General features: G+C 37.5%; 1 protein-coding gene across 2 annotated transcripts in view; it reads right to left on the minus strand.

Moving 5' to 3' along the window:
* LOC131070502 (uncharacterized) overlaps positions 1 to 15,317 on the minus strand; it is a 30,912-nt gene extending 15,595 nt beyond the window's left edge. The window contains exons 1-5 of one of the 2 annotated variants that reach the window (XM_058006069.2): positions 14,958 to 15,317; positions 12,877 to 12,979; positions 12,606 to 12,685; positions 12,135 to 12,437; positions 11,846 to 11,922 (exon numbers count right to left, since the gene is read on the minus strand). In XM_058006069.2, coding sequence (XP_057862052.1) covers positions 11,846 to 11,922; positions 12,135 to 12,437; positions 12,606 to 12,685; positions 12,877 to 12,979; positions 14,958 to 15,008 — 614 coding nt within the window. In that variant the 5' untranslated portion in view covers positions 15,009 to 15,317. The other variant, XM_058006068.1, reaches the window with a different exon arrangement.
* Between the last annotated feature and the right edge of the window lie 202 nt (positions 15,318 to 15,519).

Raw genomic sequence — 15,519 nt, forward strand, 5'->3', positions numbered from 1 at the left:
AATCCTTTTTGGCTGAATTTGGTGATCACAAAGACAGTTGCAGGAAAGGAGTACAAGGCCCCTTCTCGCAAGGATTTGAGTAGGAGATTAGTAAATTACTAAATAGTACACTTGATTTCATTTTTAATTGTTTTTTAGATTTCTTGTTTATCAAATCAAAATTGTGTACTAAGAACTAATTTCACTTTGTTATTGTAGGTTGCTCACAAATGCAGTTGCTAGAGCAAAAGAAGTGGAGGAACAAAAAATTGAATGGGCAAAATATGGCTGCAGCATTTTTTCTGATGGGTGGACAGATGGCAAGAACCGCACCATCATTAATTTTTTGGCTACTTGCAAGGAAAATGTAATGTTCTTGAAATCAGTTGATGCCTCCAGCAAAGTGAAAAATGCAAAAACATTGGCTGGAATGTTGGAGCATGTTGTCATAGAGGTGGGAGTAGAGAATGTGGTGCAAATCATCACAGATAATGCAGTAGCATATGTGTCAGCAGGTAGCATCCTTTTGAATTATCACCTTTAGCAATATTTTCATTTGTTGTGGCTTTGTTTTTCTTGGTCATCTTTCTTAAGAATAACTTCTTCTTTTGCAAGTAGAATCCTCCAAGAGAGGCACCCCACTCTTTTTTGGACACCTTGTGCAACACATGTCCTTGACATTGCAAAGCACAATGAAGGGAAAGATTTGGTGAGAGCTGGTGTCACAAGGTTTGCAACGATTTTCTTGACATTGCAAAGCCTTCTTGCTGCATTGACTTCTTTGAAACAAATGTTTGTGAGTGGAGCATGACTAAACTCACCATATTCAAAGAAGCCTGAAGGAGAGGTTGTCACATTCATAGTCTTCGACAACCAATTTGCACAAAGGGTTGCAGAGATTGTGAAGGTAACTTCAAAACTTTAATTTTTAATTATTCTTGATTCAAGTCTCTCATTACTAATTTGTAACTTCATTAATTAATCTTTTTGTAATTTGTATTTTTCAATTGTAGGTGTCAGAGCCCTTGGTTAGAGTTCTCCAATTGGTGGATGGGGATAAAACCCTAATGGGGTATATTTATGAGGCCATGGATAGGGCCAAGGAGTCTATCAAAAATTTCTACAAGGGAGATAGACTCAAATTTGATCCCAATTGGGAAATTATTGATAGGAGGTCGAACAATCAGCTCCACCAACCCATTCATGCAACAGGGGTACTTCCTCAACCCTCGTTTTAGGTTCGGGGGTTCTTACTCAGATCCTAATGGAGAGGTTATGGAGGGCCTTAGTATATGCATTGAGAGGATGGTACATGATGTTGAGAAGAGAGACCTCATTGTGAGAGAGAACTCCAAAATTATGAGGAAGCAGGGGGTAAGCTATTCTCTTCAAAGTTGGCTAGGGGAGGAAGAACCACTCAAACCCCAAGTATAACATTTGCCATTTGGATTTTAGGATCTAAAGTGATCGATAAATTGATGAATTATGTTTTCTCTTTTCTCTTTGCTTTTTAACTTTTCAATTTTTTTTATTTTGCAAATGCTTGGTGGCAAAATTGGGGTGGAAACACCCCAATCTCAAAAACATTGCCCTCAAGAGTCTTATGTCAGCCTTGTAGTTCATCCAATTGTGAGCACAATTGGAGCTTGTTTGAAGCAATCCACACGAAGAGGAGCAAGTTAGCACAAAAACGCCTCAATGACCTTGTCTTCATGCAATAAAATCTTTGATTGCGCATAAGGAAGGTAGAGGAAGTAGAAGGTGGTCCAATTGACTTGGATGATATAGATCCTTATAGTGATTGGACATCACAAGAGCAGGCCTCCATTATTTTTTGAGGATGACATCACTGATTTCGAGAGGCAATATATGGAGGAGGAGGGGGGTGGGTTTGGTTTCACGTTGGATAACATTGAGGAGGAAGAGGATGAGGACGAGGAGTCATTGTCAGTGCCACAAGCAGGTGGAGACATAGCTTCATCCAGGATGGAGGATGAGCCATCCATACCAAGCGAGGAGGCACAATCACGCGCCTCACGCGAGTCACGCCCCCACTGCAAACTTCTAAGACTAGACCCTCTAGTTCTACCTCTCCCCCAGTTTTTGCTAGAGCTGGGAAGAGGAAGTTGTAATTGTAATGATGTATTTACTTTTGGTTTTACAAAAACTATTTACTATTTTGCTTCCAGGCTTCCAGCCATCAGCATTCCTCATGAGGATGCAATTTTGTAGATACTGTGCATTTAAATATATCTAGAATCAACTTGTTTCTTTTGTGTTCTCATTTATTGACTCATTGGATGCATCTTCTCATTAATTTTTGCAATAAAAAGCATTTTTTATTTAATTTAAGCATGTTTTTAAGTTATCAAGTTTTTCACGAGTTTTTTTTCCAAGCCTTGGCGAGTTTTGTCGAGTGGCGAGTAGTTCAACTTTGCATAAAATAATATTGAACAAAGTGCCATGTGTCACTTGCTCCACCTTTGGATGAGTCAAGTTCATTGCATCTAGACATGTTAACTTGGAAGAACTTGATTTGTTGAATGACGATTGGATGCCACCTCATCGTGGTTATCTTGTAGATCATCACAAAAGAAGTGTATGTGTTGAGCAATATTTCTTATTACTCAACATTACTTAGCCTTTTTGATTGATTGTGATGGTGATTGGGATAGATCATATTCCCAAATTGCATCATCTTAGTGATCAAGTCTAACTTTGATTAACTATTCTAAAACTATCACTTTCCTTGATCACATTTCACTTTTCCTTCTTCATGCTTTGGGAATTTTCTTTCTTCTTTGTGATGCATTTCATTTCTTAACTTAGGAATCTTCCTTGATGTACTGACCGTGATCTTGGATTTCCGGAGGAAATTCAAGATTGTTGTAAAATATCCTTCATTGTAATGTCCTAAACTTGAACACCTTGAATCATCTTCTTTGTCACTCTTGGAGTGTAAATCTTGTCCTTCCTTGCATTGTTAAACTAAAGTCTTCATGTTGTCGAGTCTTGATGCATCATTCTTCATCTTTCTAAATTCCTTGACATTATCCTTGTGAAGCAATCCCTATAAGTCCTCTTGACTTGGTGGAAAAGTCGTCCATTCCATTCTCTTCCTTATTCCTTGCTTCACCCATGCATCAAACCTGGAAGACATTGAGATTTTGCATCAAAACACTAAGGAATAAATGAAAGTAATACTAACATCTTGAAAATCATGCCTCCTAAAAAAATCCCTCCTAATTTGGAAATAAATTTTACAATCTTGGAAAATATTCTGGAAATTATGCTGAAAACTGTAAATATTGATGTTCCAGATCTGGAAATTGATCAATGCTCTGAAGAAATTTGCTCCAAATCAAGGTGTTTGTCTCCATTTTATTAAAAAAAATTTACCCTTCTTGAGTCTGGTCAAATCCGTACTTCTGATTCTGCTCGCAAAGTGGTGAAAAATTGCTTCAAAATCTGCCTCAAATAGTCACTAAAAAGGTCACTTCAGGTCTGCCACAAACTCGCTTCCTATATTTCCTTAATTTGGCCTTAAATGATACTGAATTTCGCTTTGAATGTGAGTCTAAATGATTTTACTTGCTCTGCCTTTTACAATTTCAAATTTGGAAGTGAATGTTTTAATGAAAGGATTGCTTCATCTTTATATATGTATCCCCAAGTTGGAGTGCACCTCCTCACATATGTAGAAATCAGCCTTGTATAGGCAAATAAAATTCTTTTATTTTGTTTCCTTTGGCATTCCCTCGCAGCCAACTCCCCTCTTTCATTTCATAATTTTGTTGAAATTCAACACCAAAGGGTGGAAATTCAAACATGAGGAAATCTTGATATTAAGGGAGCAAGTTCCACATCTAGCTTCCTTGTGATCATTCACTAAGCACCAAGACATTGAGTGGAAAATCACACTAGACAAGGGTGGAAAATTGTACTAGACAAGGAAAGGTGGAAATTCGCATTGATCAAGAGTGGAAAATCGACCACTACAAGGAAGGGTGGAAATTTGATATCCACAAGGAAGGGTGGAATATCAATCACTACAAGGAAGGGTGGAAATTCGAACACTACGAGAAGGATGAAAATTCAACCACTACAAGGAAGGGTGGAAAATCGCACTAGACGAAGAAGGGTGGAAATTCAACCACTACAAGGAAGGGTGGAAATTGCTAAATAGAATGAAGATTTTGATTTCCTTGTTTTTCATCCTTCTTCGTTCCATTTTACTTGCATCGTTCATCAATTTGCTTGGAGAGTGGAAAATCGAACTACACAAGGAAATTTCCTTTTCAAACAAAGGGTGGAAAAACAACCCCTATAAGGAAACTAGGAAGTTTTAGTTTTCTTCATTCTTCTCTGACAACTTTGCAACATGACAACATTTGACAACTTTACAACATGACAACATTTGACAATTTCTTACAAACTCTAGCAATTTGTCCTCAAACTCAATCCTAACACTCTCCCATGGATTTCGGACTCAAACCAAACCTTCTCATACACAAAGGCTATAAACTAAGTAACTACTACCAAGCCAAGACAACTAAACCTAAAACGACTTTAAAAAGCAAAAAGTGGGGTCCCCATTTGCAATGGGGGAATGTGTGAAAACGTCACAACACTAGGGATGGCCCTAACATTGGTAGCTTACCATATTTAGTGCAAGCATGTAAGTTTGCACCATGAAGTTGTTGCATTGTGTATGATTAGTAAGATTATAAAGCAAATGCTTCTACATTGGATAGAGGTTGCTTGGCTAATTCAAATAGCACTTGAGGTGCAATGATATGAACCAAAAAAACAAAATATTGTAATAACCAAGGTGGTTATTACTCTTTGATAGGCACAATTGATTCACATTTGAGACCATTCACACAATGAAATGTAATATGTTGACTCAAACGCCCCTAAATGACCTTGTTTTTGTCATTGTTCCATGGAGTTTCGACACAAGGGGACTATGGACCCAGATTTGGAGATGTAGGGGGGGTAGCAACTATATATATATATATATATATATATATATATATATATATATATATATATATATATATATATATATATATATTTGCTACCCAAGATGGTTATTACTCTTTGATAAGCACAATTGATTCACATTTGAGACCATTCACATGAAGAAATGTAATAGATTGACTCAAACGCCCCTAAATGACCTTGTTTTTGTCATTGTTCCATGGTGTTTCGAGACGAGGGAATTATGGACCCAAATTTGGAGATGTAGGGGTGGCTATGGCATCAATAGGATGCCTTTGTTGAATGTACATGATAGGCCTCAAGATAATATTATTCCCAACAAGAATTATTACTATCTCGATCGAGGGCACACATGCAACCACAAAGAGTTTTATGTAAAGAACTAATTTATAAAATATTAATACATAATTATAATTTATAATCATATTGATGCATCATATGATACTATGATGTGAATTGATTTTTCATCTATAAATTAAGAAAAAAATATTTGAGTTCCCTATATTTCAATTTTATGCATGTTTTTAAAGTTTATTTAGCAAGTTTGTGTTTATAATGTTTTAGGATTTGACAAAACCCAATCTTAGTCAAACTTTAGGCCTGCCAAGTTTTTGTTGTGCTTGAGTTTTTGAGCTATAGTAAAAAAATATTGCCAATAGCTTTGGTGTCACTAACATTTAGTTTTCACATACTTCAACTACTATTGTTCCATATTTTCTTGTATCGAGTGGTGGAGCCACATGAATAGAAATCTAAATGGCATTTGGCAATTGAGCTATTCAATTGAAAGCAAAGTAAGAATGACCAATGGTCAAAGCCAACCCAATCGATAACACAACTTTCTATAGGAAGTCTATCCATTAGACCTGAAGAATTTTAAAAGAGTTATTGAATCTTTTTTGAAAGGAACATTCCCTTAAGCAATGGTTTATCCACATAAATTTGTATTTCATTGGCTTAGCATCTCATAGGTTATTCAATGGCTTGCTCAGTAAAGAAATAGGAGCAACAAGCGACAACAAGCCATAGCTTTTCTCATCTTTATGAATAATGGCACTAAAACCTCCACCAACCATGCAATTTTCCATTTGAATGCCAACTTATCAAAAATAATTTCAAGTTGACATTCCTTTTTCCCTTAGAGGCAAGTTAAGAGTGCTCAAGTTGATGAACACAAAGCTAAAGTCCTTTGTGCTTTGATCTCTTGCAAAAATCTAATGTTTGCTTTTTTCCTAACAAGGAAACTATATACCTTGTGGGTTTCCAAAGGATGATTGTAGATTGATAATGCAAAGCTCTTTGAATGTGATCACAAGTTTCGATGCAACAAAATGACAACACATAGAAGACTAAAATTGATGCAGCCATAACTGGTAAAAACCCTCATAAGAGTCAACCAGCTTATGCAGCAAGAGAGACACAACACAAACAGCAAGAAAACATAACAAATTCATATAAACAGATCATATTTAAGCCATAGAACTTCCGGCAATCATCCGGTAATCATCAAAGAACATCCGGTAGTTAACCGGTTACATGCACACTTCAAGCCAGAAACAACCCAACCGGGACTCCAAAGATCAACTAGATCACAACATGCGAATCTCAATCGTTATTCTCAGTTCTACTTCCTCTACCCCTACAAATGATTACATAACATCATATTTATACCCACCGGAACATATCTGGGTCAGCCTCAAAAGATTACATTCACCAATGCAGGAAAATGAAACGTGTAATTAGGTCGACCCTAAGATTTAAGAAATCCTTCCAAAAAATAACAACCAAGTGATGTGGTTCAGCAAGAGGGTCGGCCACATGCCAAAGAACATCGAACAAGACCCAAGATGGATCCACACACCAAGAATCGCGTCGGTAATGAAGGAAAACCAACCGGTAAGCACAAGAATTGTCCCAAGGACCTAGGAACAGCCAACCGAAAGCAATAACATACCGGAGAAGAACCCAAAAGAGCTAGAAATCTGGAATCAACCACATGAAACCACCAGGAAACTGCAAACAAGATCTGCCACGAAGAACAAGCAACTACCCGTACAAACACTGAAATTGCACAAAGAACTAAACAAGAAAGGAAAATGTTTTTGGTTGATGCAAGATTGCTCATCAACCGGGGATGCTCCTGCATCAAAAACATAAACATATGCTTTCACAAAAGTTGATGTGATTTGCTCTGTGATGCTTGAAGAATATGGTGGGACGAAATGCTTGAGAATACTTGACAACGATGCTTGACGTATGCACAAATGATGGGGTGGATTGTGGATAGAGTGTGGATGTCAAAATGAATTGATAGGATGTCTTTATATAGGGTTCCCTAAGCAAAATGGGCCTAAGGGATAACTACGATGGGACACACTAAAGTCGGGGCACAAGAATGAGGTGTGAATTGTACAAGGTTACAATTTACGATGCTACACCAAGAATACAAAATTAAAGAAGACCAAGAGAGCAAGCCACATGAACCAAAGCGTCGACCATTGCAGTTTCCATTGGAGCTGGCAACCTCCAAGGCATCAAACTAGAGAGACAAATCAATCCCATGGAATTTTTTCACAACAAACTTGAGAAGGAAGTGAAGAGAATTAAACAGATTGGTAGCTGGAAGACCACTATCCTTCTAATGTAGCTCCAAACAAACAAGGGAACCAAAGGGAGAAGGAAGTGAAGAGAATTAAACATATTGGTAGCTCGAAGACCACTATCCTTCTAATGTAGCTCCAAACAAACAAGGGAACCAAAGGGGAGTAAGAGACAACCTCTCATTGCCATAAGTAAAACGAACAACATAGGGGAGATTTGAATCACCTCTTTCAAAAAGACACCACGTAAAGCAGCATTTCCCAACCAACATCATAAGTCTACTTAAGCTTTTTGCAAATACTAGAGAGAGGATTTTTGAAATTATAATAAAATTACAAATTTGGCTTCAAAAGAAAACGATATGATTTATATAAAGCTTGTGTAAATCATTTCTCTATAAATTGTTTCCTTATGATATATAGTTTAAATTTTTAACTTGTAAGAATCTGTAACCCAAGTTATGTCAGTTATCATTAAAGACAGAACTAATGGTAATAGAATCAAATCACAAGCAACATAAATTAGTTACAAGTGTGGAAGCAATAAGAATACCTCTAGTTCAAGCAACAATGAAACGCATAAAAATCTTCATCCAACATTGGAATCACCATGGGAACACCTTATCCAACCTAGATTGCCTAGGCACACACATTGATGACTCCAAGCAATTCTAGCTTTTAAAAAGGCTTTCCACGAGTGTTTCATACCCAAATTCAATTCCAAAATAAATCATACTCAAGTGCACAAGTTTTTTCTAGTGATTCAGTAACATAGGAAATGGATGCATCTCAAACCCAAAACTCTTCTTCTGGAATTCAAGAAAATTACCTTGAAGAAGAGTTTTGGGTTTGAGTGGCCTAGAATTGGAATAAACCAGAAGAAGAGTTTTCTACTAATAAAAGAAAGAAAATTTTGCACTTTTGGAATTCATCTAACAAATGAAAAAAAAAAATTGTTCTCTTCCCTACTTCATAGACATGAGATTGTTACTTGTGAGTTTCATGAGTATCAATGATCATGCAGTACTAAATTTTCAGTAAGAATGGACTTTTCTGCTGAAAACCTCTTAAAAACAGCAACACCACTTTCTATGGCCGGAACTAACCAACCATAAAAGCAGATATACAATCTGAATCAAAGACCAATGTAAATATAATAAGGCTTCTCGTGTTTAAGAGCATTGAAGAAAACAACCTCCTTGAAACAAAGACAATTTTGTGTTGGCATTGTGTTGTCATTGATGTCAACTGGTATGAGATGACCACCGGTAGAAGAGATGTATGTGCAACATTGTTATGGAGGAGTACAGGATGTGATATCTCAAGATATCACCTTGTGTTGCGAAACACCGGTAAGGTAAGGAAGATGATCTCAAGAGTCACCTATACACAAGTTAGTGCCTTACTTGTGTGATGAGATAGAGAGGTGTTTGAGTGGTTGTTTGTCATGAAGAAGCAGGATGTTATCTGAATCACATCAACACCGGAAGAGAAGAATGAACAAATCACAGGTATGCTGTGAGGTTGCAGAATAGCAGGACTCCCACCTAATGAAGATGCAGTCATCATGAGAAGCAATGACTGACAATGAGTGTGCCCACATCAGCTCACATGTGCTTGTTTAAAGAGATGTTGCACAAACAGGGAAGCCACATGAGTACATTGCAGGATGCAGAAGACAAGGTGTCACTCCACCGATAAGTGGAGCTTATCTCCTATTATGCATTGTGTGCATTATAGCTTGGTGAGATAAAAGTGAAGAGGTAAAGGGATGTACTTGAAGGTTCACACCAGATCTACCGGTGAATTGAGGGAATGCCTTAACTACATGTGATCAGGAAGAAGGCAAGGCTGACCAGATGCAGTCAGAGTAGAATGTGGCCTGACTGAAGATGAAGTCTGATGAAGATTGATGACAGGGTGTCATCAAGAGTGTTTACCGGTATGTAAGTTCACCGGTAAAATGGACAAGGTGCAGATGAAGAAGACTTCCCACTTTGTGGGAATGAGCATGCTTTGGATAGACATGTCTGAAGACCGGTTTAAGTGTTCCATTGACAATTCAGCAGAGTGCAGACATGATGAGTGAACCGGTAGAATGTGAGATACCAGCAGGGTTAGTAAACCGACAGAAAGGAGGAACCGGTAGAATGTCTGGTCAGTAATCTTATCTGGACCGACATGAAAGAGTCAAGCTGACAGATGGATCGACATGGATGCCACATAGAGTCAAGGTGGCGAACTTGCATCGAATGAAGATGGAATGTACACTGATGAGGTAGGTGTAGAGTTGGTCGACATTAAAGGAGACTGCGAAGCTTGAGGTGAAGTTGCAGAAGTGCGCGGCTCGAGATTAAACGAACAAGAGAGGATCGAGGATAGACTGATCGAGTAGATCGGAGTAGTTGAAGCAACCCATCATGCCATTAATGGCGAATGACCAAGAAGTATGCCGACAGATCGTTTGCAAGTTATTGAAGAAGGAAGTCGTGTTTTAGAAGGTGCATTATTGGCGGAGTTGTGCAGATGGATGTCAGAGTGATCAAATCGAGCAAGATCTAATTGGATTCGATTTGCCTCGAGGATGGTGAAGAAACCCTAACCGCCTGGATTTTGAATTGGGCTTTGGCGGGAAAACCTGGCTATAAGTATGAAGGCCAAAGAGATTGTTTGTTGTTGTTGTATAGAAGAACATAGTGCTACTACGAAGTGTGATACTTCTACATGTAAGAGCAAATCAGCCAAGTGCTTAACAAGCATCTGAGAAGTGAGTGAGAGTGAGGGAGAACTTGGTTGAAGCGTTCAACCGGTAGGAGAAAAGAACCGGTAGTGTTCATATCGGCAGAGCAGAAGTGAAGGGGGCTACAGAGAAGGCAAACAGAGAACCAACAAAGTGTTATACCGGTGAAGAGCAGAGAGTAAGGTGGAGATCCAGCAGAGAAGAAGAGGAGAGGTGTACCGATAGGGCTTACCGGCAAAGAAGCAACAAGTGAAGTGCAGCAGAGAAGTGAGTCGGTGAAACAAAGAAGGTATCTCACCGACAGAGTAAGATATATGTAATGGTTGCAAGATTCACTTGTAACAAGATAACTACTTTTGTAATTGAAATTTACATTGTGAACATTGAGTTGTAGCTCGGTGCAGGGGTTGTAGCTCCTTGGGTTGGTGCCCTAAAGTCAGGGGTTGGTGCCCTAAACTTTGTAACTGTGTTTTCATTGTGAGGCTGGATTGGAGCAGTAGACTCTAGCAACATTGCTCACCGAGGTTTTTCCCATTTTGGGTTTTCCTCGTATACACTGATGTTATGTGAAGTCCCCTTTTGTGATTGCTTTTGTGTTGATCTCCCCACTAACCGGTAAGTCTGCTTTGAGTTAGATCTATCAACCGATATGCTCACATAGGATTGCTAAAGGGAAAAGATTTGAGAACCACTGATTCACCCCCTCTCCCTCTCAGTGGTGCATTGTGTCTAACATTTTGTTTATCTTTCATGCAGATTCTTAACCAGCAGAAGAAGCAGATCAACCAGGTTTCACTGGTGAAAGTTTGCAAATTAGAATTTCAATAACGTCAAAAGAATGTGGTTTTAATGTTTAGCATGTGGATAAATGTTTTTTAGGACATGGGTTTGTCAATTTTTGGAGGCCTTTTTGAACACTGGATAGCATACCAGAACACAAACAAAAAGAATGGCATACAATTTTTATGATTGCAGAAAATCACCAAATTGTTTTTCTTTTTAGACATTTACTTTGCTCATATCAACTCCCTTGCTGTTTTATAAAATAAGGCATTCACTGGTTGGTACTTAGCACTCAATATAACAGAAGAAATTTAGTAGTATAAGGATCTAAACGTGTACCTGCCATTAGTAAAATAAGAAAAAGAAAATTCATTTTTTTTAAGAGTGAAGGCAAACTGTTATGTCAAATGATAATGACCATCTGGAGCACCCATCATACTATAATATCCATCATGCTAGACTGTTCCTTGTATTTCCAAGTCTAACAATAATTTGATGGCAAGAAGGCAACAAATATTTGCTACATTCAGTTTGTCTTGAGTAAGCATTTAGAATTTCCACTTATCTGTCTCAGTAGTGATATTTTGAATTAGCTCAAACCATTTAAGATAAATCATGAATTTCATTGCAGCAAAGGAGGCATATACACTAACTATGTACCATCTAAATTAAGTTTAAACATTATATTCTTTTATTCTTGTAAAGAAAAATCAACAATCCTAGCATTCTCATAACCAACCTTAGTTTGTTGGTGTAAAAACTTATGGCTGACGTATTTCTTTTTTGGACGGTCAACATTACTGCCTTCATGTTGTTCTGCAAACAAAAGACACATGCAAAGGATAAAATAACATGTTGGAAAAGGTACGTGTAACAGAACTAGAGGTTTATAACTTCATAGAACCATTGGTAAACCATAAACATTCATGAGAACAAACCAAAAACCCAAAGAAATTTCTTCAAAAATTGGCAGAGATTATCTTAGAAAAATCAATCCTCCAGACTAAAAACAAACAAAAAACAAATACCTTTCGGGCAATAAGCTCAATCAACTGCATCAAAAATTTTCCAAGGCCTCTTCTTTGAACACACTCCTCCAGCTGTAGCTCGTACACATAGAGTACAGGTATTTCTTCCTCAACAATAAATCGGTACTGTACAAATGCAACCAAGGGCTCCCCTTCTCCAGCCCAAAGACCCTCATGATTATCCCCATTATTATCAAGTATTTTACGCACAAAAATATAGCAAGCTTCCAATGCCACCATTTCTCTACGCTTGGTCTTCTGTTCTGATGCCCATTCTGACCCATATGGACCCTCCATATTCAACTAATCAATTGCAAAGGAAAAAACCAGCAAAGTTTACATGCCACTCAATCTGGGTATCCCTAACCCTAATTCTATGAACTATCAATAGGAAGCAACACTGCATCTTTTTTTACCTACAGGAAAATGTTTAGACATAAATTCTTACTGTATATAATGTTCATAACTAACCTTTAATAGCTCTTGAATATAGTTCTTATGCAGAGAAGTCAGTTGTGCCCCTGTGCCAGATTCCAAGCGTAACAACAGACCTACATTGGCAAAATATTAATGTAAAAGTCACATCTTATAGCTCCATAAATCATACAATAGTCGTTCAATGCAATTTGGTATCATAAGAAGACAAAGGAAAGCCTACAAAATGAGTATTTAACAGAAAAAAATTTTAAAAATCTCAATACATAAAGCATCTCTGAGGTTAAAAGTTGTACATAGTGCATACCATTCCGGTCATACTTATGAAATGCAGGAAAGTCAGACAAATGATCCTGTCTAACATATGCCGTTTTTATGGCTTCATCAACAACCTTCTTCTTTGCTAACTCCTGGGCAATCAGTTCAAGTATTGGAGTTATAAGTTTCCCTTACATATATATAAAACAATTCAAATTTCCCATGCTCGATACCCACAGTTGCAAACCACTTGTAGGATTTATTCAATCAATAAATTACAGCAGACTTTGAAAAACTAATCTCATCCAGATGAGCCATAAACTCGAGACTTCTGATGTATTACAAGCAATATCATGCCTGTAATAGAGTCCATATTTTTGTAGGAAAAGTAAATCTATCACTATTTCAAGAGGAAGAATATTGTGTTACTCAATTATATTCTGAATACTTCCATTTGAACAAAAAACGCTGAAAAGAAAACAATTGCGACAGAAAATGACCATTGAGACGTGAAGAAATCTGCCTTTACCATCCACGTTTGAAGACATTGCCTAAATATGTGTGAATTTCTATGAGAAGCTCTATAAATATTAAATTCAACACAAAGCTATTTCTCGGATATTCAAATGAAACCAGTGACAATCCCAACCACTATTACAAAGGACTACTAAAAAAATAATCTCAATATATGGGAAAAGGTATAACAGATTCTATAATAACACGTAACTTGTCAGTACATGCCAATTGACAAGGCTTAGTTTACTCGGCATAAATTTGAAATGATTTCTAAGGTAAAGAGGAAAAACCCCACCTCATTTCCACAAAAGAGTTGTCATGTTGACAAGGCTTAGTTTACTCGGCATAAATTTGAAATGATTTCTAAGGTAAAGAGGAAAAACCCCACCTCATTTCCACAAAAGTGTTGTCATGGCCAAATTCATGTACTGATTGGGCTGTGACCTAAACACTCACCTTTACCTTCTACCTTTGTGTATTGGCATCAGAGAAATGCCATGAAAGCTTTCACAGACATGAACCAATAGCTTAATTGTCAAGCAGGTAATAGTCTAATGGTAAGGTAGAGTGATTTCTGTAGTGATGGCCTGGGTTCAAGTTTCACTCAGCACGCTGCCCTGTGTTAGGACAAGATTGGATGGAACTCCATCTTATATACAAAAAATAGAAACCCAAGAGAAACCCCCCATGATATAGAGAACCTAAAATAGCAGCAGGCTAACGTGGGATGACCACTTCAACAATTCAGACAAGCTCAGCTAGTAAAGCAATGAGGGTTTCATGGCTAGGCCCCGAGTTCAAATAAGCAAAAGTTATGTTTATGTGATAGAACAATATACAGCATCCAAATCTAGCAGTGGGTGAGATATCCCAAAGTTGTGGCATCTACGCCAAAGGCAAACCCAGCGCCTGATGAAGAAAAGGGTAATTTACCCATATAATGAACATGCGAGGTATGGTACCTGGCCTAGTTAAAACAGGTGGCAATTTACCAATATAGTAAACACAATGGAATATCAAGTGCTAGTCCTGTTAAAAGGAAGCATTTTGCCAATGCAATAAAAAGATAGCATGTTTGGTGTCCAGTTTGGTTAAAGAGATCGGTTTACCAATGCAAAACGACATGGCGGGATGTCCAGTGCATGAGAACAAAAGGGTTCACAAAAACCCAGTTTTAACTGTAAAATAATGACAAGAAAATCCAAGGACACAACCATCACTCATTCAAAATGAAAAGATAACTATTTTTCTAGAACGCCAAACTCATCAAACTATTCACAACATCATAATGAAATCGGGTTCAAGACATCACTAAACCCTTGAACCAATTCTAGCCATCATAGACGTCAAAACAATAAAATCAAACACAAGACCTTGGCCAGAAACACTAAGAATGACAAAGAAGAAAAATAATGAAAAAACAAAAATGAACTTCCACCAATCTGAAATAAGCAAAATAAAAAATAAGTGAAAAAATAGGTTCTGCACAGACCTTATAACCACATCTCAAACCCCAAGAGAGAGAAAACAACGAGGGCACCACAAAAACTATGGGTATTCCATTGAAAACAAAACAAAAAGGGTACTGCATGGAGCAGAGATACATATACATACTTCTCTCCTTTTGAGCTTTTTCTCTTTACTCGTAAGCTTCTTGGAATCCATGAAGAAATTTTCCACATTCTAATGAATGCCCAGTGCACTAATTAGTGGATCAGTGTTCCATGAACAAATCCAAACAAACAAACAGGAATAGGATGAGAACTGCAGTGCAGAGTTTGTTTCTATAAGGCGCGATTATGCATATCACACTCGGACATTGACAACTAGATGAGGATTTATGCCAGATATCTACTTGTATTTTGTACCATAAGAACAGGAGCCCAGATGATACGATCCTCAAGTTTAAGGGCCCATGTCATTGATTTTCCCAACCCTCCCGGTCTGATTAACCACGCGCCTTTACGCATGGTTTGAATATGTGGGATTTTGGCTGTATTGATGTCTTTCAACAACTATTTATTGATTTCTATTGTTTTTTTTCCCTCTATAGCTTGTTTTATTTGAAAACAACAAAAAGCAAACTATACGGAGCAAGTAGTGGTAAGGGCTAATTTCGTCAATATGTAGTAGTTATACAAAATATAATGGGCCCTCCGTTTTTTTAAAAACTTAC

The sequence above is a fragment of the Cryptomeria japonica genome, chromosome 11 (assembly GCF_030272615.1).
Source record: "Cryptomeria japonica chromosome 11, Sugi_1.0, whole genome shotgun sequence".
In the NCBI taxonomy this organism is placed as follows: Eukaryota; Viridiplantae; Streptophyta; class Pinopsida; order Cupressales; family Cupressaceae; genus Cryptomeria; species Cryptomeria japonica.